At 51.4% G+C, this 18,828-nt stretch overlaps 1 protein-coding gene across 4 annotated transcripts in view; it reads left to right on the forward strand.

Annotated features, from left to right (window-relative positions):
- The window catches only part of tinagl1 (tubulointerstitial nephritis antigen-like 1), a 235,816-nt gene that overhangs the window by 185,719 nt on the left and 31,269 nt on the right, over nucleotides 1-18,828 (forward strand). For all 4 annotated transcript variants that reach the window (XM_085962312.1, XM_085962314.1, XM_085962310.1 and 1 more), the window contains exons 8-9: nucleotides 8,317-8,500; nucleotides 13,912-13,957. In XM_085962312.1, the coding sequence (XP_085818438.1) occupies nucleotides 8,317-8,500; nucleotides 13,912-13,957 (230 nt within the window). The remainder of the gene's footprint in view (nucleotides 1-8,316; nucleotides 8,501-13,911; nucleotides 13,958-18,828) is intronic.

Raw genomic sequence — 18,828 nt, forward strand, 5'->3', positions numbered from 1 at the left:
AGTGAACCTCGGCCCCCGACCAGTGAACCTCGCCCCCCACCAGTGAACCTCGGCCCCCCCCACCAGTGAACCTCGGCCCCCCCCACCAGAGAACCTCGCTCCCCACCAGAGAACTTCGCCCCCCACCAGAGAACCTCGGCCCCCCCACCAGTGAACAGTGGGTGTCCCACTGCGCTCTCAGTGGAACTGTTTGTTTTCATGTATGGACAAGATCTTTGGGTTTTGGCTTTTTACAGAAAACCAGGCAGAATTGCAGAATGTGATCCCTAAAACACTGGTTAAAAATCCCATGTTATAAAAGCAGAATTTAACTTATTCAGTCACCAAAAGCCATCCGTTCTCATCACAGGTCTATACCAAGGGTTGTTCACTGTTTTGGGCCTTTGCTAGCTTGGTAAGCTGGCCCACACGCAGCCTTCCTATTCCCTGTCACATTCCATCATCCAGGATAACAAACACAGAATTTACAGCTCATTCGGCCCAGTGCCGGTGTTTATGCTCCACACGAGCCTCCTCCCACCCCTCTCATCTCACCCTATCACCATATCCGTCTATTCCTTTCTCCCTCATGTGCTTATCTGTATTGATTTCTTTGTGGGTTCAATGACGAGACATTTATGAAAGAAGATGTCTTTTAATCTAAAGTCTGTTCAACTCTTTATACAGCATTTACAGGAGACATCAGGCTAGGGATCCATCTAGAACGAAACTGAAACTAAACTGAACTGCCTTGCTTGTCTCGGTCACATGCCCTCTGCTGGTCAGGCACAAGTAATCAATACCTGCAAACATGCTGATAAGGCATCATAATCAAACAGGCAAATAACATCACTATTTGCTGATATCATTACATCTCCTTTTCTTAAAACAAAAGTATTTTACTTTTAACTAACAACATGTTTTCTTTGTATTAATCTGCATTTTAACTGTAACACTTAATGAATGTACATTATCATTATCATGATCAAGGTTTTTTAACCTTGCTTTGTGTGTTCACATGAAATATGTCAATACACTAGAACTTGAAGAAAGAATAAGATAACATTACTTCCTTCTATAACAATAGTCCTTAAATTTGCTCAATGAGTCTCTCAGGAGGCTTCACGTGTCTTGAGGATTTTCAGATTGATTGTCCTTGAATCTGAGTTGTTGCCTCAGATGATGTGTTCTCAGCTGTGTGATCAGGTTGTTCAACAGTATCAGTCTCTTGACCTGCTGTGGCTGGTCCCATGAGAAGATCTCGATGATTTCTTCTCAGAACAGCACCCTCATCTGTCTGAATGGTGTATGATCTTGGTTGAACTTCACTCAGGACAGTTCCCTTCTGAGTCCATGTGTTTGTTTTGCCTTTGAACCTTACTTGGTCACCAGTGTGGAGTTCAGGTAGGTTTTGTGTTCCTCTGTCATAGTAGTACTTTTGCTTTTCTTTCTGTTGCTCTTTGAACTTCCTCACTTTCTCCCCCTCTTTTGTTTTCAGGAGGTTCTCCGGGATGGGTAGGTTTGACCTTAGCCGATGTCCCATCAGGAGTTGGGCTGGTGACTTACCACACTCGAGCGGCGTTGTGCGGTATACAAGCATGCTCTGGTAGAAGTCAGCTCCACTGTCTTTTGCCTTGTACATCAGTCTTTTCACTGTGTTTGCGGGCTCTCCTGGGTCAACAGCTCTGGACAACGTGTCTGCTGTATACATCAGCTTACCCGGTGTGTACGCAACATTCAGTTCATCATAGACTGTCTCTCCTTCGCTTTCCACAACGAGGACTCTCTTTACCAGGTTCAGTCTCTCACAGGCTTTTAAACCTAGTATGGCTTGCACATCCTTTGGCACCACGATTAATGCTAGCGTGTGCTCTCTGTCCTTGTGTGTTACTTTGACAATGCATCTTCCTTTCACTGGTATATCAGTACCTGTGTATCCTGTCTCTTTCACTTTTATTCCATGTATCTTTGGTCTGGGTCTAATTTTCTTAAAATCAGTCTCTGATATCACATTAACTTGTGCTCCAGTATCCAATTTAAATGGAATGTGTATGTCATTCACTTTTAGTGTCAACATCCAGTCTCTTCTTTTTTGTTTTCAGACACAACATCTACATTGAACTCCTCTATCTCGATTTCATCTACTGCATGGACCTTGCTTTGTTGCACTTGGTTCTTGCAGCAACGGGCATAATGGTTGTTTTTGTTGCAACTATTGCATGTTTTACCATATGCTGGACACTTTATTGGTGGATGCTGTGTACCGCATCGACTACATGACTTTCGATTGTCCCTTTCATTTTTGTTCGCTGGCCACGCCTCTTTTTTCACATTGGCGCTCGTTTTGTTAAACGGTTTTTGTCCGTTCTTTCTCACTGCATCCACGTTGCAGCTATTGTCACTGAACAGCTCCTTTGCCTGCAACTTCACAGTCTCTGTAGCCCTACACAGTGCTATGGCTTTTCCCAGGTATAGATCTTGCTCTCTTAGCAGTCTTTCCCTTAGACCATTATCCGGAGTACCACACACCAGTCTGTCTTTTATCAGCGAGTCTGTCAGTCCCCCAAATTCACACGATTTGCTTCTGTTTCTCAGTTCAGTCACATACTGATCAATAGTCTCACCTGTTTTCTGTACACATGTGAAAATCTGTGCCTCTCAAATGTCACGTTATGTTTAGGTATGCAGTAGGCCTCAAACTGTTCCATTATTTTATCCAGCTTCATTTTGTCTCCATTAGCAGCGAACGTGAAGTTATTATACACCTCCAGCGCTTCATCACCCACGACATGTAAGAACACTGACGATTTCTTATTATCACTTTTCTCGTCAGCTCTGATTGCTGATAAATACAACTCTACACGTTGTTTGAACCTCCTCCAATTTTCAGCCACATTACCTGTCAACTGAAGCGTCGCCGGTGGGTGTAAACCTTCCATTTTTTCACTTTGTTAGCTATTCTCCAATGGTAAGTAACGATGTTCTCTTTTGGCTTGCTAATATGTGGAGAGCTGATTTCACTTTAGATTTTTCCTCTTCATCTCTTTCAATCACTTCTGACACCATGTATTGATTTCTTTGTGGTTTCAATGACGAGACATTTATGAAAGAAGATGTCTTTTAATCTAAAGTCTGTTCAACTCTTTATACAGCATTTACAGGAGACTTCAGGCTAGAGATCCATCTAGAACGAAACTGAAACTAAACTGAACTGCCTTGCTTGTCTCGGTCACATGCCCTCTGCTGGTCAGGCACAAGTAATCAATACCTGCAAACATGCTGAAAAGGCATCATAATCAAACAGGCAAATAACATCACTATTTGCTGATATCATTACATTAAGTGCGTCTATGCTGTTTACCTCAACCAATCTCCATGGTAGCGAGTTGAGCGGGAGTGGGAGTTTCAAGTTTTTCCCCCAAGTTCCCCCCTTGCCTTCTCCCCGAAATTGTTGAATGTTGCTGGGTACACTTCCATGGTGTCCAATACCTCAGCCAGGTGGCCATTCCTCCTGTGTACACTCGCATTAAGTGTTGGTCAGGTACCAGAACAGAGACCCTGCAGACAGTCTCTACTCTCCCCAAGCCAAGGACACTGAGGCCAATGACCAGCACTCTGACTGAGGTCATCAACTCAGCATAAACCATCGATGTGGCTATCACTTGACAATGCAGCATGACACAGGCAGCGCAAAAAGGTTTCCTTTCCCTCCCCGACCTCTCGCCAGCCTTTGAAATGCTCGATTTGCACCTTCATCATCCGACACCTCTCCTCCGTTGACCAGCTCAGTGAACCTTGTCCCATTGTAGCCTGAGCATATCCAGCAATGGCTTTTCTTCCCGTCCACTGCACTGTTACCTCCAAAGATATATCCTTGGCCCTTTTTTCTCCCTCATCTACTTGTTTCCCCTTGGTGACATCACCCACGGCCATAGAGACAACTCCTCTGACAACACCCAGCTCCAACTCTCTCGACCTTTCCATTACCTTTGTGTTGTCTGACACCCAGGTTTAGATGATCTGCGATTTCCTCCAGTTAAATATTGGGAGAACTGAAGCCATTGTTTTCGGTCCCCACCACAAACTCCGTTCCCTAGCCAGTGACACTAGCCCCCTCCCTGGTCACTGTTCCAGGCTGAACCAGACTGTTTGCAACATCGTCGTCCTATTCAACCCTGAGCTGAGCTTCCAACCCCATATCTGCTCCATCACAAAGACCACCTACTTCCACCATCATAATATCGCTCGCCTCCACCCCTGCCTCAACCCATCTGCTGCTGAAACCCTCATTACTGCCTTTGTTACCTCCAGACACGACTATTCCAACGCACTCCTGGCTGGCCTCTCACCTTTCACCCGCTGTAAACTTCAACCCATCCAAAGTTCTGCTGCCCGTATCCTAACTCGCACCAAGTCCAGTCCATCCATCACCCCCTGTGCTCACTGCCCCGTGTCCTAACTCGCACCAAGTCCAGTACATCCACCATGCCTGTGCGCACTGCCCCGTGTCCTAACTCACACCCAGTCCCGTTCACCCATCACCCCCTGTGCTCACTGCCCCGTGTCCTAACTCACACCCAGTCCAGTCCATCCATCACCCCCTGTGCTCACTGCCCCGTGTCCTAACTCGCACCAAGTCCAGTACATCCACCATGCCTGTGCGCACTGCCCCGTATCCTAACTCGCACCAGGTCCAGTCCATCCATCACCCCCTGTGCTCACTGCCCCGTGTCCTAACTCGCACCAAGTCCAGTACATCCACCATGCCTGTGCGCACTGCCCCGTGTCCTAACTCACACCAAGTCCAGTCCATCCATCACCCCTGTGCGCACTGCCCCGTGTCCTAACTCACACCAAGTCCAGTCCATCCATTACCCCTGTGCTCACTGCCCCGTGTCCTAACTCGCACCAAGTCCAGTACATCCACCATGCCTGTGCTCGCTGACCGTGTCCTAACTCGCACCAAGTCCAGTCCATCCATCACCCCTGTGCTCGCTGCCCGTGTCCTAACTCGCACCAAGTCCAGTCCATCCATCACCCCTGTGCTCACTGCCCGTGTCCTAACTCGCACCAAGTCCAGTCCATCCATCACCCCTGTGCTCGCTGCCCCGTGTCCTAACTCGCACCAAGTCCAGTCCATCCATTACCCCTGTGCTCGCTGCCCGTGTCCTAACTCGCACCAAGTCCAGTCCATCCATCACCCCTGTGCTCGCTGCCGGTGTCCTAACTGGCACCAAGTCCAGTCCATCCATTACCCCTGTGCTCACTGCCCCGTGTCCAAACTCGCACCAAGTCCAGTCCATCCATCACCCCTGTGCTCGCTGACCATGTCCTAACTCGCACCAAGTCCAGTCCATCCATCACCCCTGTGCTCACTGCCCCGTGTCCAAACTCGCACCAAGTCCAGTCCATCCATCACCCCTGTGCTCACTGCCCCATGTCCTAACTCACACCCAGTCCCGTTCACCCATCACCCCCTGTGCTCACTGCCCGTGTCCTAACTCACACCCAGTCCCGTTCACCCATCACCCCCTGTGCTCGCTGCCCGTGTCCTAACTCGCACCAAGTCCCGTTCACCCATCACCCCCTGTGCTCACTGCCCTGTGTCCTAACTCGCACCAAGTCCAGTCCATCCATCACCCCTGTGCTCGCTGCCCCGTGTCCTAACTCGCACCAAGTCCAGTCCATCCATCACCCCTGTGCTCGCTGCCCCGTATCCTAACTCGCACCAAGTCCAGTCCATCCACCACTCCTGTGCTCGCTGCCCCGTGTCCTAACTCGCACCAAGTCCAGTCCATCCATCACCCCTGTGCTCGCTGCCCCGTATCCTAACTCGCACCGAGTCCAGTCCATCCATCACCCCCTGTGCTCACTGCCCCGTGTCCTAACTCGCACCAAGTCCAGTCCATCCATCACCCCTGTGCTCACTGCCCCGTGTCCAAACTCGCACCAAGTCCAGTCCATCCATCACCCCTGTGCTCACTGCCCCATGTCCTAACTCACACCCAGTCCCGTTCACCCATCACCCCCTGTGCTCACTGCCCGTGTCCTAACTCACACCCAGTCCCGTTCACCCATCACCCCCTGTGCTCGCTGCCCGTGTCCTAACTCGCACCAAGTCCCGTTCACCCATCACCCCCTGTGCTCACTGCCCTGTGTCCTAACTCGCACCAAGTCCAGTCCATCCATCACCCCTGTGCTCGCTGCCCCGTGTCCTAACTCGCACCAAGTCCAGTCCATCCATCACCCCTGTGCTCGCTGCCCCGTATCCTAACTCGCACCAAGTCCAGTCCATCCACCACTCCTGTGCTCGCTGCCCCGTGTCCTAACTCGCACCAAGTCCAGTCCATCCATCACCCCTGTGCTCGCTGCCCCGTATCCTAACTCGCACCGAGTCCAGTCCATCCATCACCCCCTGTGCTCACTGCCCCGTGTCCTAACTCGCACCAAGTCCAGTCCATCCATCACCCCTGTGCTCACTGCCCCGTGTCCTAACTCGCACCAAGTCCAGTCCATCCATCACCCCTGTGCTCACTGCCCCGTGTCCTAACTCGCACCCAGTCCCGTTCACCCATCACCCCTGTGCTCGCTGCCCGTGTCCTAACTCACACCCAGTCCCGTTCACCTATCACCCCCTGTGCTCGCTGCCCCGTGTCCTAACTCGCACCAAGTCCCGTTCACCCATCACCCCTGTGCTCACTGCCCCGTGTCCTAACTCGCACCCAGTCCCGTTCACCCATCACCCCTGTGCTCACTGACCGTGTCCTAACTCGCACCCAGTCCCGTTCACCCACCACCCCCTGTGCTCGCTGACCGTGTCCTAACTCGCACCCAGTCCCGTTCACCCATCACCCCCTGTGCTCACTGCCCTGTGTCCTAACTCACACCCAGTCCCGTTCACCCATCACCCCCTGTGCTCACTGCCCCCTGTCCTAACTCACACCCAGTCCCATTCACCCATCACCCCCTGTGCTCACTGCCCCGTGTCCTAACTCACACCCAGTCCCGTTCACCCATCACCCCCTGTGCTCACTGCCCCGTGTCCTAACTCACACCCAGTCCCGTTCACCCATCACCCCCTGTGCTCACTGCCCCGTGTCCTAACTCACACCCAGTCCCGTTCACCCATCACCCTGTGCTCACTGCCCCGTGTCCTAACTCACACCCAGTCCCGTTCACCCATCACCCCTGTGCTCACTGCCCCGTGTCCTAACTCGCACCGAGTCCCGTTCACCCATCACCCCCTGTGCTCGCTGCCCCGTGTCCTAACTCTCACCCAGTCCCGTTCACCCATCACCCCCTGTGCTCACTGCCCCGTGTCCTAACTCACACCCAGTCCCGATCACCCATCACCCCCTGTGCTCACTGCCCCGTGTTCTAACTCACACCCAGTCCCGGTCACCCATCACCCCCTGTGCTCACTGCCTCGTGTCCTAACTCACACCCAGTCCCGGTCACCCATCACCCCCTGTGCTCACTGCCCTGTGTCCTAACTCACACCCAGTCCCGTTCACCCATCACCCCCTGTGCTCACTGCCTCGTGTCCTAACTCACACCCAGTCCCGTTCACCCATCACCCCCTGTGCTCACTGACCTACACTGGCTCCTGGTTCGCCAATGCCTCGATTTCAAAATTCAAACCCTTGTTTTGAAATCCCTCCATGGTCTCTGTAACATTCTCCAGCCCTACAAACCTCCAAGATCTCTGCACCCCTCCAATTCTGGCAACTTGTGCACCCTCCACTTCCTTCGCTCCACCATCGGCGGCCGTGCCTTCAGCTGCCTTGGCCCTACGTTCTGGATTTCTGTCCCTAAACCTCTCCACTTCTCTACCACTCCTCCTTTAACACAGCACCTCCAACAGTGCAGAACTCCCTCTGTACTGCAGAGGGCGTGTCAGCCTGGATTATGGGCTCAAGTCTCGGGAGTAGGGATTGAACCCATGACCTTCTGAGTCAGAGGAGAGAGTGCTACCCACTGACTCACAGCTGACATTCATAGAGGGGCAAATGGTGGCTAATCTCCCCTTGCAGGCCATAAACCCCTGATTTAAGATGATGATTTGGGAATTCAGTATGTTGCATGGTGTGACTGAGAGACATCAACTCAACCTAAAACAAGTCCAAACATACTATTACTCAGGGTGGACCAATATAATAACCAAACTCCCAGGATCAAGAGTAATGACCTCAATTGTGACTAATTAGGAAATAATTAGCCCTTACAGTGACCTGGGGACCCAGTCAGTAATTGATTTGTCGTGTTGGACAGTTCCCTTGACTGGAACTCTTTGTTTAAATGCTCCGCACTCAGCTCTTTCTGTTTTCCTCCTTCCAGGGTGGTGTCAGACACCTGCTACCCGTTCTCCAGCTCAAACAGCCAGCAGCTCAGTAACCAGTGTATGATGTCCACTCGGTCAGCTGGCCGCGGCAAGAGGCAGGCAACGATGCCTTGTCCCAATCCCTACACCCACACCAACCAGATCTACCAGTCCACTCCCCCCTACCGCCTCTCCAACAACGTGAGTACCACAGAGCCGAGCCACCCCCATCTGTCCTGCTCCTGTGCTCGGGATTCAGGCTTTCGCTATCAGTGAAGCTTTATCTGAAGCTGACAAGGACACAGGGAATTCTACAGATTACAGCAAGAAAGTTCTATCAGACTATAGCGCCCAGCTAGTGAGTCACTTACTTAAACTCTCCTCACCCCAGTTCATTTACCATTGACTATCTCCTGTCACCCACACTCTGGCTGATTTTACAATACAGTTCAGCTCAGTTATTCCTTTAAAGATTGAAAGCAACATATTAATAGTTTGCCTCACACTCCCTCCCACTGCCAGAGCAAGTAACATCTCTCAGTCAGGCCACTGTAGTCAGCAGGGTCAGTAACCCTCCCATCAGGTTCACTAACTCTCCCATCAGGATCAGTAACTCTCCCATCAGGGTCAGTAACTCTCCCATCAGGGTCAGTAACTCTCCCATCAGGGCCAGTAACCCTCCCATCAGGGTCACTAACCCATCCCATCAGGGTCAGTAACCCTCCCATCAGGGCCAGTAACCCTCCCATCAGAGACAGTAACCCTCCCATCAGGGTCAGTAACTCTCCCATCAGGGTCAGTAACTCTCCCATCAGGGTCAGTAACCCTCCCATCAGGGAGAGTAACCCTCCCATCAGGGACAGTAACCCTCCCATCAGGGTCAGTAGCTCTCCCATCAGGGTCAGTAACCCTCCGATCAGGGTCAGTAACCCTCCGATCAGGGTCAGTAACCCTCCGATCAGGGTCAGTAACCCTCCGATCAGGGTCAGTAACTCTCGAATCAGGCTCAGTAACTCTCCCATCAGGGTCAGTAACTCTCCCATCAGGGTCAGTAACTCTCCCATCAGGGCCAGTAACCCTCCCATCAGGGACAGTAACCCCTCCCATCAGGGTCAGTAACTCTCCCATCAGAGTCAGTAACTCTCCCATCAGGGTCAGTAACCCTCCCATCAGGGCCAGTAACCCCTCCCATCAGGCACAGTAACCCTCCCATCAGGGTCAGTAACCCTCCCATCAGGGACAGTAACCCTCCCATCAGGGTCAGTAACCCTCCCATCAGGGACAGTAACCCTCCCATCAGGGACAGTTAACCTCCCATCAGGGACAGTAACCCCTCCCATCAAGGTCAGTAACCCTCCCATCATGGTCAGTAACCCTCCCATCAGGGAGAGTAACCCCTCCCATCAGCGTCAGTAACTCCTCCCAGCAGGGAGAGGAACCCTCCCATCAGGGACAGCAACTCCTCCCATCAGGGACAGTAACCCCTCCCATCAGGGACACTAACCCTCCCATCAGGGTCAGTAACCCTCCCATCAGGCACAGTAACCCTCCCATCAGGGACACTAACCCTCCCATCAGGGACAGTAACCCCTCCCATCAGGCACAGTAACCCTCCCATCAGGGTCAGTAACCCCTCCCATCAGGGACAGTAACCCTCCCATCAGGGTCAGTAACCCTCCCATCAGGGACAGTAACCCTCCCATCAGGGACAGTTAACCTCCCATCAGGGACAGTAACCCCTCCCATCAAGGTCAGTAACCCTCCCATCATGGTCAGTAACCCTCCCATCAGGGAGAGTAACCCCTCCCATCAGCGTCAGTAACTCCTCCCATCAGGGAGAGTAACCCTCCCATCAGGGACAGCAACTCCTCCCATCAGGGACAGTAACCCCTCCCATCAGGGACAGTAACCCCTCCCATCAGGGAGAGTAACCCTCCCATCAGGGACACTAACCCTCCCATCAGGGACACTAACCCTCCCATCAGGGTCAGTAACCCTCCCATCAGGGTCAGTAACCCTCCCATCAGGGTCAGTAACCCCTCCCATCAGGGACAGTAACCCTCCCAACAGGGACAGTAACCCTCCCATCAGGGACAGTAACCCTCCCATCAGGGTCAGTAACCCTCCCATCAGGGTCAGTAACCCTCCCATCAGGGTCAGTAACCCTCCCATCGGGGTCAGTAACCCTCCCATCGGGGACAGTAACTCCTCCAATCAGGGACAGTAACCCTCCCATCAGGGTCAGTAACTCCTCCAATCAGGGACAGTAACCCTCCCATCAGGGACAGTAACCCTCCCATCAGGGTCAGTAACCCTCCCATCAGGGTCAGTAACCCTCCCATCAGGGTCAGTAACCCTCCCATCGGGGTCAGTAACCCTCCCATCGGGGACAGTAACTCCTCCCATCAGTGTCAGTAACCCTCCCATCATGGTCAGTAACCCTCCCATCAAGGTCAGTAACCCTCCCATCATGGTCAGTAACCCTCCCATCATGGTCAGTAACCCTCCCATCATGGTCAGTAGCCCCTCCCATCAGGGAGAGTAACCCTACCATCAGGGACAGTAACTCCTCCCATCAGGGACAGTAACTCCTCCCATCAGGGACAGTAACCACTCCCATCAGAGACAGTAACCCTCCCATCAGGGACGGTAACCCTCCCATCAGGGTCAGTAACTCTCCCATCAGGGACAGTAACTCGCCTATCAGAGTCAGTAACTCTCCCATCAGGGTCAGTAACCCCTCCCATCAGGGACAGTAACCCTCCCATCAGGGTCTGTAACCCTCCCATCAGGGTCTGTAACTCCTCCCATCAGGGTCAGTAACCCTTCCCATCGGGGACAGTAACCCCTCCCATCGGGGACAGTAACCCCTCCCATCGGGTACAGAAACCCCTCCCATCAGGGACAGTAACCCTCCCATCAGGGTCAGTAACCCTCCCATCAGGGACATTAAAAACCCCCATCAGGGTCCATAACCCTCCCATCAGGGACAGTAACCCCTCCCATCAGGGTCAGTAACCACTCCCATCAGGATCAGTAACCCCTCCCATCAGGGTCAGTAACCCCTCCCATCAGGGTCAGTAACCACTCCCATCAGGATCAGTAACCCCTCCCATCAGGGTCAGTAACCCCTCCCATCAGGGTCAGTAACCCCTCCCATCAGGGTCAGTAACCCCTCCCATCAGGGACAGTAACCACTCCCATCAGGGTCAGTAACCACTCCCACGCCTCTTATTTATTCTTGGATACAGAAACCGACCCAAGGATTAAAACATTTGCTTGTTGCTGCTTTCTATCAGTTCCTGGACCAGCCCTATGTCCCTGTTCTCTATCAGGACCTGGGGCCTGCCTACCTGAGAGGTTTGGGTCAGAGAGCAATGAGCAATGGCTTAAAGAGCATTGGGTTAGAGACCAGTGGGCAACGGGTTAGAGAGCAATGGGCATTGGGTTAGAGAGCAATGGGTTAGAGAGCAATGGGCAATGGGTTAGACAGCAAAGGGCAATGGGTTAGACAGCAATGGGCAATGGGTTAGAGAGCAATGGGCAATGGGTTAGAGAGCAATGGGCAATGGGTTAGAGAGCAATGGGTTAGAGAGCAATGAGCAATGGGTTAGAGAGCAATGGGCAATGGGTTAGAGAGCAAAGGGCAATGGGTTAGAGAGCAATGGGCAATGGGTTAGAGAGCAATGGGCAATGGGTTAGAGAGCAATGAGCAATGGGTTAGAGAGCAATGGGCAATGGGTTAGAGAGCAATGAGCAATGGGTTAGAGAGCAATGGGCAATGGGTTAGAGAGCAATGGGCAATGGGTTAGAGAGCAAAGGGCAATGGGTTAAAGAGCATGGGCATTGGGTTAGAGAGCAAAGGGCAATGGGTTAGAGAGCAATGGGCAATGGGTTAGAGAGCAATGGGTTAGAGAGCAATGTGCAATGGGTTAAAGGGCAATGGGTCAGAGAGCAAAGGGCAATGGGTCAGAGAGCAAAGGGCAATGGGTTAGAGAGCAAAGGGCAATGGGCAATGGGTTAGAGAGCAATGGGCAATGGGTTAGAGGGCAATGTGCAATGGGTTAAAAGGGCAATGGGCAATGGATTAAAGGGCAATGGGCAATGGGTTAGAGAGCAATGGGCAATGGGTTAGAGGGCAATGGGTTAGAGGGCAATGGGTTAGAGGGCAATGGGTTAGAGGGCAATGGGTTAGAGGGCAATGGGCAATGGGTTAGAGGGCAATGGGCAATGGGTTAGAGGGCAATGGGCAATGGGTTAGAGGGCAATGGGTTAGAGGGCAATGGGCAATGGGTTAGAGTGCAATGGGAAATGGGTTAGTGGACAATGGGGTAGAGAGCAATGGGCAATGGGTTAGAGGGCAATGGGCAATGGGTTAGAGGGCAATGGGCAATGGGTTAGAGAGCAATGGGAAATGGGTTAGAGGGCAATGGGCAATGGGTTAGAGGGCAATGGGCAATGGGTTAGAGAGCAATGGGCAATGGGTTAGACAGCAATGGGCAATGGGTTAAAGGGCAATGGGCAATGGGTTAGAGAGCAATGGGCAATGGGTTAAAGGGCAATGGGCAATGGGTTAGAGAGCAATAGGCAATGGGCTAGAGAGCAATGGGCAATGGGTTAGACAGCAAAGGGCAATGGGTTAGAGCGCAATGGGCAATGGGTTAGAGAGCAATGGGCAATGGGTTAGACAGCAATGGGCAATGGGTTAAAGGGCAATGGGCAATGGGTTAGAGAGCAATGGGCAATGGGTTAAAGGGCAATGGGCAATGGGTTAGAGAGCAATAGGCAATGGGCTAGAGAGCAATGGGCAATGGGTTAGACAGCAAAGGGCAATGGGTTAGAGCGCAATGGGCAATGGGTTAGAGAGCAATGGGCAATGGGTTAGAGAGCAATGGGCAATGGGTTAGAGAGCAATGCGCAATGGGTTAGAGAGCAATGGGCAATGGGTTAGAGAGCAATGAGCAATGGGTTAGAGAGCAATGAGCAATGGGTTAGAGAGCAATGGGCAATGGGTTAGAGAGCAATGGGCAATGGGTTAAAGAGCAAAGGGCAATAGGTTAGAGAGCAATGGGTTAGAGAGCAATGGGCAATGGGTTAGAGAGCAATGAGCAATGGGTTAGAGAGCAATGAGCAATGGGTTAGAGAGCAATGAGCAATGGGTTAGAGAGCAATGGGCAATGGGTTAGAGAGCAATGAGCAATGGGTTAGAGAGCAATGGGTAATGGGGTACAGAGCAATGGGCAATGGGTTAAAGGGCAATGGGAAATGGGTTAGAGAGCAATGGGCAATGGGTTAGAGGGCAATGGGTTAGAGAGCAATGGGCAATGGGTTAGAGAGCAATGGGCAATGGGTTAGAGAGCAATGGGCAATGGGTTAGAGAGCAAAGGGCAATGGGTTAGAGAGCAATGGGCAATGGGTTAGAGAGCAATGGGCAATGCGTTAGAGGGCAATGGGCAATGGGTTAGAGAGCAATAGGCAATGGGTTAAAGAGCAATCGGCAATGGGTTAGAGAGCAATGGGCAATGGGTTAGAGATCAATTGTTTAGAGAGCATTCAGTGTGTTGCTTTATTCTTGCTGTAATTTAATTTTTCTTCAAATGTTTATCCAATAGGAGAAGGAAGTAATGAAAGAACTGATGGAGAATGGACCCGTACAAGGTAGGAAGAACAGTGCAGCCAAACTGCTTTAGAGCCACTTCAGTCTAATAGTTGGGGAGATAACATGAGGACAGACCATATACCTCATACCCCTCACTGTAACACTCTGATATACCCCACACCCCTCACTGCAACACTCTGATATACCCCACACCCCTCACTGTAACACTCTGATATACCCCACACCCCTCACTGTAACACTCTTATATACCCCACACCCCTCACTGTAACACTCTGATATACCCCACACCCCTCACTGTAACACTCTGATATACCCCACACCCCTCACTGTAACACTCTGATATACCCCACACCCCTCACTGTAACACTCTGATATACCCCACACCCCTCACTGTAACACTGCTATACCCCACATCCCTCACTGTAACACACTGCTATACCCCACACCACGCACTGTAACACTCTGCTATACCCCACACCCCTCACTGTAACACTCAGATATACCCCACAACCCTAACTGTAACACACTGATATACCCCACACCCCTCACTGTAACACTCTGATATACCCCACAACCCTAACTGTAACACTCTGATATACCCCACACCCCTCACTGTAACACTCTGATATACCCCACACCCCTCACTGTAACACTCTGATATACCCCACAACCCTCACTGTCACATAAGAACATAAGAAACAGGAGCAGGAGTAGGTCACTTTACCCTACGAGCCTGCTCCACCATTCAACAAGATCATGGCCGATCTTCTACCACAACTCCACCTTCCCGCACTATCCCCATGTCCCTTAGTTCCCAAAAATTTATCGACCTCTGTCTTGAATATACTTAACGACTGAGCATCCACGGCTCTCTGGGGTAGAGAATTCCGAAGATCCACATCCCCTTGAATGAAGAAATTTCTCTTCATCTCAGTCCTAAATGGCCTACCCATTATTCTAAGACTGTAAGCCCATGTTCTAGATTCCCCAGCCAGGGGAAACATTTTTTCAGCATTAACCCTGTCAATCCCCTGAAGAATTTTATATGTTTCAGTTATATCACCTCTTATTCTTCTAAACTCTAGAGAATATAGGCCTAGCCTATTCAATCTCTCCTCATAGGACAATCCCTCATCCCAGGAATCAGTCTACTGAACATTTGTTTCACTCCCTCTAAGGCAAGTATGTCTTTCCTTAGGTAAGGAGACCAGAACTGCACACAGTACTCCAGGTGTGGCCTCACCAATGCCCTGTATACTTGTAGTCAACCTTCTTTACACTTGTACTCTAATCCCTTTGCAACAAAAGCTAACATACCATTTGCTTTCTTAATTTCACTATGGAGAAGGACGATGGAGGCATAGAAATCAGGCAGGGGGATTGTGATATACTTGAACTAAGTAGTATTGAGAGGGAGGAGGTACTAGAGGTTTTAGCAGGCTTAAAAGTGGATAAATCCCCAGGCCCAGATGGGATGTATCCCGGGCTGCTGTGTGAGGCAAGGGAAAAGATTGCAGGGGCTCTGACACAAATTTTCAGAACCTATCTGGCCACAGGGGAGGTGCCGGAGGACTGGAGAACAGCTAACGTAGTACCATTGTTCAAGAAGGGTATTAGGGATATACCAGGGAATTAGAGGCCAGTGAGCCTAACATCAGTGGTAGGGAAATTATTGGAAAAAATTCTGAGGGACAGAATTAGTCTCCACTTGGAGAGGCAGGGATTAATCAAGGATAGTCAGCATGGCTTTATCGGGGGAGAGCATGTCTGACCAATTTGACTGAATTTTTTGAGGGGGTGACTGGGTGTGTGGATGAGTGCAGTTGATGTAGTCTACATGGACTTCAGTAAGGCTTTTGACAAAGTCCCACATGGGAGACTGGTCAAGAAGGTAAGAGCCCATGGGATCCAGGGCAATTTGACACATTGGATCCAAAATTGGCTTAGTGGCAGAAGGCAGAGGGTGATGGTCGAAGGTTGTTTTTGTGACTGGAAGCCTGTGTCCAGTGGTGTACCGCAGGGATCGGTGCTGGGTCCTTTGCTGTTTGTAGTGTACATTAATGATTTAGATATGAATGTAGGAGGTATGATTAGTAAGTTCGCAGATGACACGAAAATTGGTGGAGTGGTAAAAAACGAGGAGGGAAGCCTCAGGCTACAGGACGATATAGATGGGATGGTTAGATGGGCAGATCAGTGGCAAATGTAATTTAACCCTGAAAAGTGTGAGGTGATGCATTTTGGGAGGACTAACAAGGCAAGGGAATACACACTGGGGGAGAAATTGAGTATAGCCCCATTTGGGGTGCCAGCCTCGCCAGGACGCTAAAACTAGCGCCCCGGAAGCATTCGCAGCCGCCTGCCGGAAATTGAGTGGTAGCGCCCCGAAGGGAAGCGCAGCGCTACTGGAGGCGCCCCGCATCCCTCTTGGGGCGCTGCGACTGAATATCGTTGCGCAACGTGCCGCAGCGCCACACGCTGCGGCACGTCGCACTGCAGTGTTGCAGGCCTGCCGCCCCTTAAAGGGGAGGGGCCTTGTGCAGCGCGATCTGGGGCCCAGTGCCGAGGAGAAGTGCCGGGCTCTTGGAACGCAGCCGGCACTCCGCTGTGGGGGGGTGGGGGGGTTCAGGAGGCCGGTGACGGGAGCGCTGGCAGGTGGCCAACAACAAAAATGGCCGCCCCGCACCTCTCCTTTAATTTGCGCCTCCCCAGCCGCAGGTAGGGCCCCCCTGAACCGGTTGGACACAGCGTCCAGTGGCAAATCGGGGCGCTTCCAAATATCGCGGCCGGGGCGTCAGCGGGGCGCTGCGCACACCGATGACGTCATCGGTAGCGGCGCAGCGCTAACAGCTGGTGCCACCACTAGCGTCCCGCGGAATTTAGCGGGAGGCGTGGACAGGCCGCGCCTGGGTGTCAGTTGGCTTGTGACCCACTTAGCGCCCTCTTAAGGTGCTAACGGGTGGCGCAGCCAACTGAATTTCTCCCCCAATGAATGGTAGGACCCTAGGAAGGACAGAGGATCAGAGGGACCTTGGTGTGCATGTACATAGATCCCTGAAGGCAGCAGAACAGGTAGATAAGGTGGTTAAAAAGGCATATGGGATACTTGCCGTCATCAGCTGAGGCATAGAATATAAGAGCTGGGAGTTTATGATGGAGCTGTACAAAACGCTGGTTAGACCACAGCTGGAATACTGTGTGCAGTTCTGGTCGCCTCACTATAGGAAGGATGTGATTGCTTTGGAGAGGGTGCAGAGGAGATTCACCAGGATGTTACCTGGGCTGGAGTGCTTCAGCTATGAAGAGAGACTGGACAGGCTGAGTTTGTTTTCCTTGGAGCAGAGAAGGCTGAGGGGGGACCTGATTGAGGTGTACAAAATTATGAGGGGCATAGATAGGGTAGATAGAACTTTTCCCCTTAGTAGAGGGGTCAATAACCAGGGGGCATAGTTTCAAGGTAAGGGGCAGGAGGTTTAGAGGGGATTTGAGGAAAGAAATTTTCACCCGGAGGGTGGTTGGAGTCTGGAACTCACTGCCTGAAAGGGTGGTAGAGGCAGGAACCCTCACAACATTCAAGAAGCATTTAGATGAGCACTTTAAATGCCATAGTGTACAAGGCTACGGACCAAGTGCTGGAAAATGGGATTAGAATAGACAGGGCTTGATGGCCATCGCGGGCACGATGGGCCGAAGGGCCTCTTTCTGTGCTGTATAACTCTATGACTCTAATTGCTTGCTGTACCTGCATGTTAACTTTTTGTGATTCATGTACAAGGACACCCAGGTCCCTCTGAATTGAAGCATTTCCCAGTCTCTCACTGTTCAAAAAATATTCTGCTTTTTTGTTTTTTCTGCAAAATTGGATAACTTCCCACTTCCCCACATTGTGTCCCATTTACCATGATCTTGCCCACTCGGTCATCTAAGTCATACTATGATATACCCCTCACTGTAACCTCTCTGATATACCCCACACCCCTCATTGTAACACTCTGATATACCCCACACCCCTCATTGTGACACTCTGTTATACCCCACACCCCTCACTGTAACACTCTGATATACCCCACACCCCTCACAGTAACACTCTGATATACCCCACACCCCTCACTGTAACACTGAGATACCCCACACCCCTCACTGTAACACACTGATATACCCCACACCCCTCACTGTAACACTCTGATATACCCCACACCCCTCACTGTAACACTCTGATATACCCCACACCCCTCACTGTAACACTCTGATATACCCCACACCCCTCACTGTAACACTGATATACCCCACACCCCTCACTGTAACACTCTGATATATCCCACACCCCTCACTGTAACACTCTGATATACCCCACACCCCTCACTGTAACACTCTGATATACCCCACACCCCTCACTGTAACACTCTGATATACCCCACACCCCTCACTGTAACACTCTGATATACCGCACACCCCTCACTGTAACATGCTGATATACCCCACACCCCTCACTGTAACCCTCTCTGATATACCCCACACCCCTCACTGTAACACTCTGATATACCCCACACCCCTCACTGTAACACTCTGATATACCCCACACCCCTCACTGTAACACTCTGATATACCCCACACCCCTCACTGTAACACTCTGATATACCCCACACCCCTCACTGTAACACTCTCTGATATACCCCACACCCCTCACTGTAACACTCTGATATACCCCACACCCCTCACTGTAACACTCTGATATACCCCACACCCCTCACTGTAACACTCTCTGATATACCCCACACCCCTCACTGTAACACGCTGATATACCGCACACCCCTCACTGTAACACGCTGATATACCCCACATCCCTCAATGTAACACTCTGATATACCCCACACCCCTCCCTGTAACACTCTGCTATACCCCACACCCC

Source organism: Somniosus microcephalus, chromosome 20 (genome assembly GCF_052327205.1).
Source record: "Somniosus microcephalus isolate GS21.2 chromosome 20, FLI_Smic_1.0, whole genome shotgun sequence".
NCBI classification, from domain to species: Eukaryota; Metazoa; Chordata; class Chondrichthyes; order Squaliformes; family Somniosidae; genus Somniosus; species Somniosus microcephalus.